The sequence below is a fragment of the Theropithecus gelada genome, chromosome 20 (assembly GCF_003255815.1).
Source record: "Theropithecus gelada isolate Dixy chromosome 20, Tgel_1.0, whole genome shotgun sequence".
In the NCBI taxonomy this organism is placed as follows: domain Eukaryota; kingdom Metazoa; phylum Chordata; class Mammalia; order Primates; family Cercopithecidae; genus Theropithecus; species Theropithecus gelada.
The window spans coordinates 50,992,511-51,007,024 of NC_037688.1; the positions used below are offsets into that span (position 1 = coordinate 50,992,511).

Here is a 14,514-nt window from a genome sequence, read left to right on the forward strand (position 1 = left end):
AGGACAGTCGCCACCACAGTGAAATCATTTATGCCTGAGCGCATTTTACTTGGAACAACCCTAGGGGCTTGGCCACTTCACAGACCTGCAAACAGGCCTGGAGAGGGACCCACGAAGCTTCCTCAGCTCCCTTTGGGCCCAGGGATGTGAGATTCGGAGTCCATGCTCTTCACCACCCAGCTCTTCCTCTGTCTCCAATATAGGAAGACAGCTGAGTCCAGGCACAGCCCCAGTCTGCCCTCCTCCCCAGCCCAGCCAGGCCCCCTGCACATACCTGGTTCCCAGGGGTCAGGCACAGCCAGCCCAGGCAATTCCCCATGTGAGCAGTAGAAGCAGGCTTGGCGCAGTCTTCCTCTCCCTATCCTCTCTCTGGGGCCTTGGCCTGGGCTCCCCTGCCCCCACCCAAGCACAGGGCCCGCCTCTGGGCAGTCTCCTGGGCCATGGCCCCCTGGGTGCCCATATCCCGGCAGCTGCCCCTAAAAGCCACTTAGGCTGAGGCGCCATGGCTGCTTGCCACCCCCACCCCTGCAATTCCTGGCTGAGGCTGCCTCAGGCTCCCGCCTGGCCAGCCACCTCCATCTGTCTGTCTGCGTGTCCAGAGGCTGCCTGTCTGACCTATGGCTGGCCTTCCTGGACACAGCCTGGTGCTGCCACCCGTGGAGTCTGTGAAGATGGGTGCAGGCAGTGTGACCCACCACCACGCACCCCACACACCACACCTGTTTGGGCTCAGGGGGTCATCCCACACCAACCAGGGCCACCCACAACCTGGCAGGCTGTAGCTTCGTGGCCACACTAGAGTCAAGGGAGGTGGCTGGATGGGAGGCACCAGCAGCCCCAGGTCCCCTGGGTAAGGGGGCTTGCAGAGCTTACCCCCCGGGTGGGGCAGATCCCTGATCCGCCTTGGGCATACACCAGCCTTCCCTGGCCCAGGACTCAGCCAATTCCTCCTCCCAGTGACTGAAGATGGGATGGGGGGCCACGAGCAGTGTCTCATGCCTGTAATCCCAACACTTTGGGTCAGGAGTTCCAAAATCCCCACACCTGAGGTCAGGAGTTCGAGACCAGCCTGGCCAACATGGCAAAACCCCGTCTCTACTAAAAATACAAAAATTAGCCAGGCATGGTGGCAGACACCTGTAATCCCAGCTACTGGGGAGGTTGAGGCAGGAGAATCACTTGAACCCAGGAGGCGGAGGTTGCAGTGAGCTGAGATTGCATCATTGCACTCCAGCCTAGGTGACAGAGCAAGACACTATCTCAAAAAAAAAAAAAAAAAAAGCCGGGCGCGGTGGCTCAAGCCTGTAATCCCAGCACTTTGGGAGGCCAAGACGGGCGGATCACGAGGTCAGGAGATCGAGACCATCCTGGCTAACACGGTGAAACCCCGTCTCTACTAAAAAAATACAAAAAAACTAGCCGGGCGTGGTGGCGGGCGCCTGTAGTCCCAGCTACTCGGGAGGCTGAGGCAGGAGAATGGCGTGAACCCGGGAGGCGGAGCTTGCAGTGAGCTGAGATCCGGCCACTGCACTCCAGCCTGGGTGACAGTGCAAGACTCCGTCTCAAAAAAAAAAAAAAAAAAAAATTAATAAAAATTTAAAAATAAATAAATAAAAGATGGGATAGAGAACAGCATGGCGGAGGGAAGGGCCACCAGGGACATGAGGTCACAACTGGAGCCAGGAACCAAGGAAGTATCACAGTACACTCTACCGCTACAAAGTAACAAAGGAGTTCCCAAAGCCAAGAAGGGCTGAGGAGGGTAACAGAGTAGCAAAGGGTCAGGCAACAAAGGAAGTGGGCCTGGCAAAGCGGGGAGCAGGAGGAATGAGACAGCCAGAGAGGAACTGGAGGTCACACTTTCAGAGGAGGTTCAGAGTCAGAGGGGACAGTGAGTCCAGGGACCTGGAGGAACAGGCAAGGAATGGTGACCCAGCAGCTCTCAGGGCTAAACCCTCCCACGCCTCTTCTCCAGCCAGCCTCCGGAAGCTCTCAGCCCTGGTCCAAGGCTGACCTTGGCCCCCACGGGTGCTGCGCTGGAGGCAGAGGAAGGCGAAGGCAAGCGCCTGGGCAAAGGTGTTCAGGGGCCGCCAAGTGCTTGGTGTCTCAAAGAAAGGGCTAGGGAAGTGGGCGGGAGGCAGTAGGGTGGGCATCAACAGGAGGGTGGACTTTATTTTGCTGCTTCTGCGGAGTGCAGATGGGGTGATGTGGGTTCCCAGGGCAGCATCAGGAGGGAAGAAAGTCAAGTCAGGGGCAATCAGAGGCTTGGGGGATTCCCCACTCTCCACCCAACCCCCTTTCCCCACGCCTGCCAGCATGCTACCCAGGCGAGTCCTATCCAGCAGAGGGAGAGGTCTCAGCTGTTCCCCTGGGCTGTCGGTCGGGGGTCCACCGGGGTGGGGGCGCCCCTGCACTCCTGTTTCTGCAGGACCTTTCCTCCGGGCCTTGAACTCGCATCCCTCCAGCAAGGTCCCAGCGATCTCAGGGAGCCCGAGCCTGGGCCTGGACAGAGGCTCTGGGATGTGGCCGTGGCCTGGAGCCCTGTCTGGGGGTGGGACCACTATTCCGACGCCCGGTAATGGTTCAGAGCTGCTCAGGCAGGCGCTGCTTTCTGATAGACATTAATGGTCCTGCAAGCATAACCAGACCGCGCCTAGGGCCTCTTCCCTCAGGCTGCACCGTGCCTCTCTTCAGATTCCGAAACTGGAGCAGGCGGGGCCAGCGCGACAGAAGGAGGTGACCAACAGAGACCCAGAGAGGAGGAGAGGGAAGGTGGGGACTGCGACGACCCAAGAGGGAGGGAGGGGCAGGAAACCGCTGCCGCCGACGGGGAGGCCCCGCCCACCCTCTGTGGCCCCGCCCACTGCGGCCCGCCCATTGCTGGAGGCGCGGGGCGGAGGCTACCGCCCAGAACGGTAGCCGCGCAGCGCCACCTGGTCGGAACTGGTCGCATTGCATCGTCCGAGGAGTTGCCCCAGGATCCTGCCCATCTGGCTTCCACTCGATCCAGTCCTGTGGGGTGGGGACTGGGGTGAAGCTGGCGCCCTAGGGCTGGTTGCGCTGCAGGGGAATAAGGGTGTGGAGCTGGGGAGGCAGAGAAGCCCCTCATCGGCTCTGCCTCCCCATCTTGGACCAGGCAAGCACCAGGGAACATCACTGAAACCTACCCCCGTCCCCGCAAAAACAGGGCTTTGAGCACCTTGGCGTTTGCAGGGAAGGCCCGAGCTGAAGCAGCTCCAGGAAGAACATTTAACCCAGCCTGGGGCCCTGGAGTCCTCCTTCGGGGAGGGAGGTCCCGGGCTGTCCTGGAATCTGCAGTCTGGAGCAGACGGCGGGGAAGGGGAGGAGGCAGTGGGAGGGGCGGTGAGAGCAGACACAGCACGGGTATCATCCCATAGGCAGTGGGGAGCCCTTGAGGCGTGGTGTGGTGGTGACAAGGTCAGGACATCCATGTTCTTAGAGGTCAGGTTCAGTGAGGAACAGGGCCGGGACTGGGAAGGAATGAGTTCACAGGGAGGAGAATGAGTTGTCCTGTGAGGGGTGTGACCACCTCTTCACCCAGCACAGAGCCGGAGGGAGGCCTAGATGGAACCAAGGGCTCCATGTAAGAATTGGCTGGTGAGGCTCACGCCTGTAATTCCAGCACTTTGGGGGGCCAAGGCGGGAGGATCACCTGAGATCGGGAGTTCGAGACCAGCTTGACCAACATGAAGAAATGCTGTCTCTACTGAAAATACAAAATTAGGCGGGCGTGGAGGCGCATGCCTGTAATCCCAGCTACAGGCTGAGGCAGGAGAATGGCTTGAACCCAGGAGGCAGAGGTTGCGGCGAGCCAAGATGGCGCCATTGCACTCCAGCCTGGGCAGCAAGAGGGAAACTCTGTCTCAAACAAAAACAAAAACAAAAACAAAAAACAAAACAATTGGCTGGTGGGCCAGGTGCCGTGGCTCACGCCTGTAATCTCAGCACTTTAGGAGGACGAAGTGGGCGGATCCCCTGAGGTCAGGAGTTCAAGACCAGCCTGGCCAACATGGCAAAATTCCATCTCTATTTTAAAAAATACAAAAATTAGCTGGGCTTGGTAGTGGGCACCTGCAATCCCAGCTACTGGGGAGGCTGAGGCAGGAGAATCATCTAAGCCGGGGAGGCAGGGAGGCGGTGGTTGCAGTGAGCCGAGATAGTGCCTCTTCAGCATGGGCTGGAGACTCTGTCTCGGAAAAAAAAAGAAAAAGAATTGAAGGGGTGGAGATAAAAAGAGCACCCATATTTGGGAGAAGGACACACCTTGGAGATGCAAAGGACCTACCAGCGAGGGGAGGCGGGGCTTCCAGGAGCAGGGGTGAGGGGCTGGTTCCACAGGGGCATCCTAAAGCCAGGCCCAGGACCACCCGTCCCCCAATCCTTGCTGGGTGGCCCCAAGGGGGGACCCTGCCACATGGCTACAGGAGGGTTCCAAGGGTGGGCTGCATCAGGGCATGTGACCTTGGTGGTTTGGGGTCCAGGACAGTCGTTGGAGTCCCAGGGCAGATTAGAGAGGGTTGAAGAAGGAGAGTGAGGGAGGAGGGGCCCAGACCCTTGGGAGAGGAACTGGAGGGGGCCTGGTGGACGGAGGTCCTCGGTATTCAAGATGGCAGGGCACATGTATGTGGGGGGGCTGGAGCCAGTGACCAGAAGGGCATGCAGAGAGGGATAAAAGGTAGAGGAGCAGCCGGGCACGGTGGCTCATGCCCATAATCCCAGCACTTTGGGAGGCCGAGGTGGGCGGATCACCTGAGGTCAGGAGTTCAAGACCAGTCCAGCCAACATGGTGAAACCCCATCTCTACAAAAATACAAAACTTAGCTGGGCATCATGGTGGGTGCCTGTAGTACCAGCCACTCAGGAGGCTGAGGTGGGAGAATCGCTTGAACCCGTGGAGGTGGAGGTTGCAGTAAGTCAAAATCTCGCCATTGCACTCCAGCCTGGGCGACAAAGGGAGACTCCGTTTAAAAAAAAAAAAAAAAAAAAAGCAAGCAGCAAGGTGGGGCTCAGGTGGAGGGGCCCCTCCTCCATGGGCATGACCCAGAAGAAGGGGACCAGGGGTTCTTAATCCTCTGCGGAAGACTTTGGCTAAGGGAGAAAGGGGGTGCCAGGACATTCAGGTTTGAAATGAATGCTGAGTGCCCGGCGCTTCCCCTGGTCGGCGAGGGAGGGGCCCGTGACATTTGCCAGGGCGTGGGCGCGCCTGTCTGCCCCTGAGCTAGACGGCAAAGTACACAGGCAGACGAAGGGGTCGCACGCGGGGGCGCAGGAGTCAGGCGGATTTTATTGACCGGACGGCAGGCCGGGGCTGTGAGCGGCTCCTGGAAGCTGCGGAGACTCCTCCTGGGTCAGGCGCGGAGGCGCCGCAGGCGGGGGAACGCTGTCAGGACGGTCCGGGGGCCAGGCGGGGCCGGCCAAGGCGGTTTGCTGCGGGGACCACGGCGGGGCGGGAGACGTCTCTCGGAAGTCGCTAGCGAGAACAGAGCAAGGCCGTGGGGAGGAGGCTGTGGCCCTCCACTGCCACCCCCGGGTGCCAGGGTCGAGCCTGCCCAGGGAAAACTTTTCTGGGCGCGGAGCGGGGGATGGAAGGGCCCGAGGGTGCCCCCTGAACACGCGGCTCTGTGCTGCGGCTCAGACCTCCGGAGACCCCTTTGCCTGCGGCGGTCCAGGCCTCCTCCCCTCTCACGTACCTGGCCGGCTCCGCTGAAGTCCAGGGACACCGGTTCCAGCGCAGACTCCGGGGCGCGCGGGCTCCGGGGCGCACGGACAGGGATCCCTGCCTCGGAGCTCCTGCGTCGCGTCTCCCACAGCTCCTGAACCCACGAGGGCAGCAGGAGAGGAGCCTCGCGGGCGGCGGGTCCGGGGGAGAGGGTGTCCCCGGTCAGGGGGCCGGCGGCCGCGCGCAGCGCGCGGCGCCACATATAGGGTGAGCGGCGCAGCCCCATGAGCAGGCCAGCGGCGCGGCCCACCGTGTGGTAGCGGGGACTCGCCACTTGCTTGTACCACGCGCCGGCGGGCAGCGGCAACAGGAACAGGAGCAGCGGTAGTGCCAGCCGCGGCCGGCTCGCGGGAGCCCCCCGCTTCCCCGGGTCCCGCGCCAGGGTGCTCGCGTCGACGGCCGCCCGGCGGGGCGGGCCACGAACCGGCTCAGCTGGGTTTGGGCGCGCAGTGGAGTCGGGACGCCCAGGTACCGGAGCGCAGGAGGCTGGAGGCGAGCCGTGGGTCCCCTTGCGAGCCCAGCTATAACCGTTCGTGGCCCCGCCTTGTTCCGCCCCCGCAGTACTGCTGGGCTCCCCAGATGGGAGGCGGGACGGAGGGAGGAGAGGGAACCCTGGCAGCTGGTGGGGACGTGGGTACCTGAGCACCTCACCGAGAGGGCCGCTGGCTGGAACTGTGCGCCTCTGGGGGAACACGTTCCATTCTCTCCCTGCTCAGCCTCCTCCCCCAGGAGTGGAAGTGCCAGGGAGAGGGTACTGGGAACACTGATGAGGGAGTAGGGCTGAGGGATGCCCCTTTAGCCAGACTCCTGCGGGTGGGACAACAACAGAGTGAAGGCCCAGGTACAGGCAGAGCTACAGTGGCTATCGCAGGGGGGCTGTCAGGGGCCTTCAGCACCATTCAAGACCCCTCTGGGTGACTCCCCACAAGAGTTGTCCCTTGTCCTTGCCTAGCACGGCTCCCAAAGCTGTCCCCACACTCTGTCCTGTCCACTGCCACCCCCAGCTTCTCCCCACCAACCTGTCTCCCCGCAGAGCTAGACAGAGGCTTAGAAGCCTCACATTGGCCACACCAAGCCATTCTTGGGGTCTGTGGTTCTGCGAGGCCTCCAGGAGAAAGAGTCAGCCCCTCCTTGAACCTCTAGCCCTGGAGGGGCAGGACAAGGCCTTGCAGACCTCTAATGTCTCCTCTCTGGTGATGGTCCCCTAAGATCACTTTATCCAGCGAGTCTCAATTTTTGTCTAAACCAAAACTTTGCCTGCCTCTGTGCGTGTGTGCCTAGAGCATCATTCCCTCCTTCTCAGCCTGGCTAACACCTACTCATCCTTCAGGACTCCACTTAAATGGCCCAGGTCCTTGGCCAGGTGCGGTAGCTCACGCCTGTAATCCCAGCAATTTGGGAAGCCGAGGTGGGCGACCACCTGAGGTCAGGAATTCAAGACCAGCCTTGCCAACATGGTGAAACCCCATCTCTACGAAAAATACAAAAAATTAGCTGGGTGTGGTGGCAGGCACCTGTAATCCCAGCTACTTGAGAGGCTAAGGCAGGAGAATCACTTGAACCCAGGAGGCGGAGGTTGCAGTGAGCCGAGATTGCGCCATAGAACTCCAGTCTGGGCAACCAGATGAAACTCCATCTAAAAAAAAAAAAAAAAAAAAAGGCCCAGGGCCAGACAATCCCTCAGAATATACTTCTGTGCCCACCTGGGCTTAACAGCCCCCTCTCAGAGGGCAGAGCCTGACACACTCTTTCCTGACCTCACAGCAAGGGTGAATCCAGCGCTCCCCCAGCAATCATGCCAGTCATGGGGCAGCCCCGGGTCCCAGATATCAGGGATCTTGTTTTGGGTCATGATAAACTATCTCATCTTGACCTCCAGACAATGCCATGAGTGAAACTATTATTGACTCCACTCACTAACGAGTGAACTGAGGCCCAGGGAGAACTGACCTGCCCCAGATCATGTTGGGTAAATGGTGGAGGTTAGATATATCCTAGCCCCTGAGCCCAAGAGCCTCAGCTTGGGGGAACAGGCTACCCCTGTCCAGAGAGGCACAGAAGGGCTGGGGCAGGCTGGGCACGGTGGCTCATGCCTGTAATCCCAGCACTTTAGGAGGCCGAGGCGGGTGGATTGCTTGAGGCCAGGAGTTCAAGACCAGCTGGTCCAACATGGCTGGTCTAATGCAGATGGAGAAACCCCATCTCCATTAAAAATACAAAACTTGCCGGGCGCGGTGGCTCACGCCTGTAATCCCAGCACTTTGGGAGGCCGAGGTGGGCATGTCACGAAGTCAAGAGTTTCAGACCAGCTTGACCAACATAGTGAAATCCCATCTCTACTAAAAGTATAAAAATTATCCGGGTGTGGTGGCACGCGCCTGTAGTCCCAGCTACTCAGAGGCTGAGGCAGGAGAATTGCTTGATCCTGGGAGGCGGAGGTTGCAGTGAGTCAAGACTGTGCCATCGCACTCCAGCCTGGGTGACAGAGTGAGACTCCATCTCAAAAAAACAAAAACAAAAACAAAAAAAACTTAGCGGGGCGTGGTGGCACACGCCTGTAGTCCCAGCTACTCGGGAGGCTGAGGGAGGAGGATCACTTGAACCTGGGAGGCAGAGGTTGCAGTGAGCCAAGATGGGACCACTATACTCCAGCCTGGGCAACAGAGCAAGACTCCATCTCAAAAAACAAACAAACAAACAAACAAAACAGAAGGTCTGGGGCAGAGCCCGACTCCCGCTCCTGAGGCGTGAGGGTCCCCAGCGGGTCTGGTGAGTCTGAGAAGGTTTGAAAGCAGCAGCCCTCCCCACAAAGGCCACACTGAAGTGGTGAGATGCCACCCCTGCTTGATAGTCTCAGCTGAGAGGAAGAGGATAAGGGCCTCAGCCCCTCCTGCCTCAGTTTCCTCATCTGTAAACTGGGGGTGAAAACAGTGGTCACTTCATCATCTCGTCGGCATTGGTAATCCAGTGGTGGGTCTGGGAGCTGAACCGTGCCTGGTACCCAGTAGGCACTCAATGAGTGCTGTGGCTAGGATCTATCCTTGCTGCGCCAGAGGCTGACCACCCCCAGCCTGTCAGGAAAACACTGTGACGGGGGCAGAATGGGGGATGCAGATGGAGCTGTCTGTGCCAATTGGAGGGCCCCCGGGACCAGAGGCTCTGCAAGAAGCTGTCCCCGCCGCGCTCCCCTGGGGCCCCTTGTCCTTGAGAGCTGCCTGGAGTGTGTGGTGGGCGGGTAGTGCAGCACGACATGGGCCAGAGCCAGGCCCCATCAGGGTCTCTTGGCGCTGCCACCCACTCCTGGCTAAGAGGACGTGGGCGTCTCTGGACCCCTGGGGGGACTCCAGCCAGTCTGGGGAGGGTCCAGGATGCCCCCTGGAGGTGGCCCAGGGAGCTTCTGCAGGGGGAACTGCAGAAATTCATCAATGAAGGTCTGTGCTGGGATGGAAGTCCCTGTGACAGAAAATAGAAGTAGAGGCCGGGCACGGTGGCTCACGCCTGTAATCCCAGCACTTTGAGAGGCTGAGGCGGGCGGATCACCTGAGATCAGGAGTTCGAGACCAGCCTGACCAACATGGAGAAACCCCGTCTCTATTAAAAACACAAAATTAGTCGGGCACGGTGGCACATGCCTGTAATCCCAGCTACTAGGGAGGCTGAGGCAGGAGAATTGCTTGAACCTGGGAGGCAGGGGTTGCGGTGAACCAAGATCGCGCCACTGCACTCCAGCCTGGGCAATAAGAGCGAAACTCCTTCTCAAGAAAAAAAGAAAAGAAAAAGAAAACAGAAGTAGAAGTAGAGCTGTGACAGCATGGTAAATCTCAAAAATGGAATGGTGTACAACGAAAAAAACTCCCTGCAGCACAGTAAATTCCATGTGCTGCCATTTTCTGAGCTTCAATCCCAGGAGTGGGCTAGCAGCTGCAGTGCCTCACACCTATAATCGCAGCACTTTGGGAGGCCAAGGCGGGCGGATCACCTGAGGTCAGGAGTTCAAGACCAGCCTGGCCAACATGACGAAACCCCATCTCTACTAAAAATACAAAAATTAGCTGGGCATGGTGGCGGGCGCCTGTAGTCTCAGCTACTCTAGAAGCTGAGATAGGAGAATCGCTTGAACCCAGGAGGCAGAGGCCGCAGTAAGCAGAGATGGTGCCACTGCACCTCAGCCTGGGCAACAGAGGAAGGCTCCTTCTCAAAAACAAAACAAAACAAAACAAAACAAAAACCAGCTGGGCGTGGTGGCTCACGCTTGTAATCTCAGCACTTTGGGAGGCCAAGGCAGGTGGATCCTGAGGTCAGGAGTTTGAGACCAGCCTGGCCAACACAGTGAAACTCCGTTTTACTAAAAATACAAAAATTAGCTGGGCATGGTGGCAGGCGCCATAGTCCCAGCTACTTAGGAGGCTGAGGCAGGAGAATCACTTGAACCCAGGAGGCAGAAGTTGCAGCGAGCCAAAATTGCACCACTGCACTCCAACCTGGGCGACAGAGCTAGACTCTGTCTCAAGAAACAAAACAAGAACAAAACAAACAAAAACAAGTAGTGGCTCCTCTGCCTTGTTTATTGCTGTGGCCCAAGGGAGGGAGAGTCACCGGACGCAGGGAAAGGCCACTGGGAACAGAGGCATGGGGAGGTGTCTGCTGGGTGGGGTATCCAGAGCACATGGCGGGGGGCGCCCAGGGCTGGGTTAGAGGGAGCGAAACACAGAACCTTAAGGGTGCCTGTGGGCTCCCTTTCCAGGCAGCAGGAGGAGGGCCTCTGTGTCCTGCCCATCCTGGTGCCCAGGGAGGGGGCCTAGTGACGAAGGCTTCCTTCTCTCCGCCTCCAGAGACCTAAAGCCACAGATCTCCTTGGGGAGGAGGTGATGAGAGCCGGCCCTGCTTCCTGAGGCTCACCTCTCAGTTCCTTGATACCAGTGTCCCGCCTGGAAATCCATAAGATGCTTAAGGCCCGGACCATGCCTGCCGCAGGCACAAAGCCTGGCCCCAAACAGGAAAGCCCTGGTAAGGAGGAAATTAATGAGCAAATCTGTTTTGTCATCTTTTTTTTTTTTTTTCCCGAGACGGAGTCTTGCTCTGTCCCCCAGGCTGGAGTGCAGTGGCGCGATCTCAGCTCACTGCAAGCTCCGCCTCCTGGGTTTACCCCATTCTCCTGCCTCAGTCTCCCGAGTAGCTGGGACTACAGGCGCCCGCCACCTCGCCCGGCTAGTTTTTTGTGTTTTTAGTAGAGACGGGGTTTCACTGTGTTAGCCAGGATGGTCTCGATCTCCTGACCTTGTGATCCGCCCGCCTCGGCCTCCCAAAGTTCTGGGATTACAGGCTTGAGCCACCGCGCCCGGCCTTTGTCATCTTTTAAAATTATTGGCCAGGGCATGGCATGGTGGCTCACATCTGCAATCCCAACACTTTGGGAGGCCAAGGCGGAGTTAGAGACCGGTCTGGGCAATATGGTGAAACCCCATCTCTACCAGAACAGACGACGACAAGATAGATATATTAGCTGGGTGTGGTGGTGCGCGCCTGAAGTCCGAGGTAGAAAGATCCCTTGAGGCCTGGAGTTCGTAAGACTGCAGTGAGTCGTGATAGCACCACTGCACTCCAGCCTGGGTGACAGACCCTGTCTCAAAAAGTAAATACATAGCTCAGGCTCAGTGGCTCATGCCTATAATCCCAACAGTTTGCGAGGCCGAGGTGGGCGGATCACTTAAAGTCAGGAGTTCAAGACCAGCCTGGTCAATATGGTGAAACTCCATCTTTACTAAAAATACAGAAAAATTATCTGGCTGTTGTGGCGCACGCCTATAATCCCAGCTACTCAGGAGGCTGAGGCACAAGAATTGCTTGAACCTAGAAGGCGGAGGTTTCAGTGAGCCGAGATCGTGCCACTGCATTCCACTGGCAGAGCGAAACTCCATCTCAGAAAAAAATTAAAAAAAAATACATTAATTGGCGAGGCCCAGTAGCTCACTCCTGTAATCCCAGCACTTTGGGAGGCCGAGGTGGGCAAATCACAAGGTCAGGAGATAGAGACATTCTGGCTAACATGGTGAAACCCGTCTGTACTAAAAATACAAAAAATGGGCTGGGTGCAGTGGCTCACACTTATAATCCCAGCACTTTGGGAGGCTAAGGCGGGTGGATCATGAAGTCAGGAGTTGGAGACCAGACTGGCCAACACACTGAAACTCTGTCTCTACTAAAAATACAAAATTAGTGGGGCGTGGTGGTGGGTACCTGTAATCCCAGCTACTTGGGAGACAGGCAGGAGAATCGCTTGAACCCGGGAGGCAGAGGTTGCAGTAAGCCAAGATTGTGCCACTGCACTTCAGCCTGGGCGACAGAGCAAGACACCATCTCAAAAAAAAAAAAAAAAAAAAAAAAGAAAGAAAAGAAAAATTAAAAAAAAAAAAAGAAAATAGGCCAGGCGCGGTGGCTCACGCCTGTAATCCCAGCACTTTGGTAGGCCGAGGTGGGTGGATCACGAGGTCAGGAGATTGAGACCATCCTGGCTGGCATGGTGAAACCCATCTCTGCTAAAAATGCAAAAAATAGGCCGGGCGCGGTGGCTCAAGCCTGTAATCCCAGCACTTTGGGAGGCCGAGGCGGGTGGATCACGAGGTCAGGAGATCGAGACCATCCTGGCTAACATGGTGAAACCCCGTCTCTACTAAAAATACAAAAAAACTAGCCGGGCGTGGTCGTGGGCGCCTGTAGTCCCAGCTACTCGGAGGCTGAGGCAGGAGAATGGCGTGAACCTGGGAGGCGGAGCTTGCAGTGAGCCGAGATCGCGCCACTGCACTCCAGCCTGGGCAACAGAGTGAGACACCGTCTCAAAAAAAAAAGAAAAAGAAAAAAAAAAGAAAATAATTATAATAAAAATTAGGGCTGGGCCCGGTGGCTCATGCCTATAATCCCAGCACTTTGGGAGGCTGAGACAGGCGGATCACAAGGTTAAGAATTTGAGACCAGCCTGGCCAACATGGTGAAACCCCATCTCTACTAAAAATACGAAAATTACCCAGCCATGGTGGTGCGTGCCTGTAATCCCAACTACTCGGGAGGCTGAGGCAGAAGAATCACTTGAACCCGGGAGGCAGAGGTTGCAGTGAGCCGAGATGGTGCCACTACACTCTAGCCTGGGCGACAGAGCAAGACTCTGTCTCAAAACAATAAACAATAAAAAATAAATAAATAAAATAAGGCCGGACACAGTGGCTCACGCCTGTAATCCCAGCACTTTGGAAGGCTGAGGTGGGCGGATCACGAGGTCGGGAGATCGAGACCATACTGGCTAACATGATGAAACCCCGTCTCTACTAAAAATACAAAAAAATTACCTGGGTGTGGTGGTGGACGCCTGTAGTCCCAACTACTCGGGAGGCTGAGGCAGGAGAATGGCGTGAACCCGGGAGGCGGAGCTTGCAGTGAGCCAAGATTGCGCCATTACACTCCAGCCTGGGCGACAGAGTGAGACTCCCTCTCAAAACCAAAAATAAATAATAAATAAAATAAAATAATTAATGTTGTCAAGGCAACATACATTATAAATCAAAGGCTGCTTGCTATAAGGAAGAGAACAAAGCTATCCCTGCCCACCCTTCACACACTGGTCCTGCTCTCCAGAGACAGCTGCTTCAAACTCTTTTAGCTGTTTCTTCTAGTATTTATCTCCAGATGTTTGAATCATAAGCGTAACTGCTATTTTTGTTTTGTTTTGTTTGTTTTGTTTTTGAGACAGAGTCTCGCTCTGTCACCTAGGCTGGAGTGCAATGGTGCGGTCTCTGCTCACTGAGCAGAGAGAATGAGCCATTCTCCTGGCTCAGCCTCCCAGGTAGCTGGGATTACAGGTGCCTGCCAACACGCTTGGCTAATTTTTGTATTTGTAGTAGAGATAGGGTTTCACCATGTCAGCCAGGCGGGTCCCGAACTCCTGACCTCAGGTGATCTGCCCACCTCAGCCTCCCATGGTGCTGGGATTACAGACAAGAGTCACCGCGCCAGGCCAGAAACAGAAAAACTCTCAGCTGCAGCACTACTGACCTTTGGCGTCCCGTGCACTGACAACGTTCAGCAACACCCGTGGCCTTCGCCAATTTATGTACGCAGAATAATAGCCCCCTAAAGATGTTCACCCCCAATCCCTGCAACCTGTGAATATTTATGCCACATAGTAGGAGGGAATTAGGCTGTAGATAAAATGTTTTCTTAGAGGCAGTGTCTCACTATGTTGCCCAGGCTGATGTGTACTGGCTATTCGCAGGCATGATCCCACTACTAATCGGCACAGGAGTTTTGACTCACTCTCTTTCCAAACTGGCCCAGTTCACCCCTCCTGAGGCAACCTGGTGGTCCCCTGCTCCCAGGAAGTCACCATATCGAGGCCAAACAGTGCAGACACCTGGTTGACATATATCCTCAGATATATATCTGAGGCCGCTATATCCTCAGAACTCCTGGACTCAATCCTCCCGCCTTGGCCTCCCGAGTAGCTGAGACTACATGTGCGCACCACTGCACCCGAGAATGTAAAATTAAGGTTGCTAATTAGTTGGCTTTTTTTTTTTTGAAACGGAGTCTTGCTCTGTCACCCAGGCTGGAGTGCAGTGGCGCAATCTTGACTAACTGCAACCTTTGCCTTCTAGGTTCAAGCGATTCTCCTGCCTCAGGCTTCCAAGTAGCTGTAATTATAGGCGCCCACCACCATGCCCAGCTAATTTTTGTATGATTAGTAAAGATGGGGTTTCTTTTTTTTTTTTTTTTTTTTTTTTTTT

At 56.5% G+C, this 14,514-nt stretch overlaps 1 protein-coding gene across 1 annotated transcript; it reads right to left on the bottom strand.

Moving 5' to 3' along the window:
- Window positions 1–5,272: 5,272 nt before the first annotated feature.
- On the bottom strand, window positions 5,273–6,495 carry NPW (neuropeptide W). Its single transcript, XM_025370989.1, has 2 exons — window positions 5,712–6,495; window positions 5,273–5,491 (listed from the first exon to the last, which is right to left on the bottom strand). Exons 1-2 carry the CDS (start codon window positions 5,964–5,966, stop codon window positions 5,405–5,407), a joined length of 342 nt encoding a protein of 113 aa, XP_025226774.1. The 5' UTR covers window positions 5,967–6,495; the 3' UTR covers window positions 5,273–5,404.
- Window positions 6,496–14,514: the final 8,019 nt, after the last annotated feature.

Excerpts from the sequence above, each read along its gene's own strand:
- NPW (XM_025370989.1), bottom strand. The coding sequence starts at position 5,966 with ATGGGGCTGCGCCGCTCACCCTATATGTGGCGCCGCGCGCTGCGCGCG. Across the intron at positions 5,492-5,711 it reads ACTTCAGCGGAGCCGGCCAG|CGACTTCCGAGAGACGTCTC; the intron begins GTACGTGAGAGG and ends TGTTCTCGCTAG.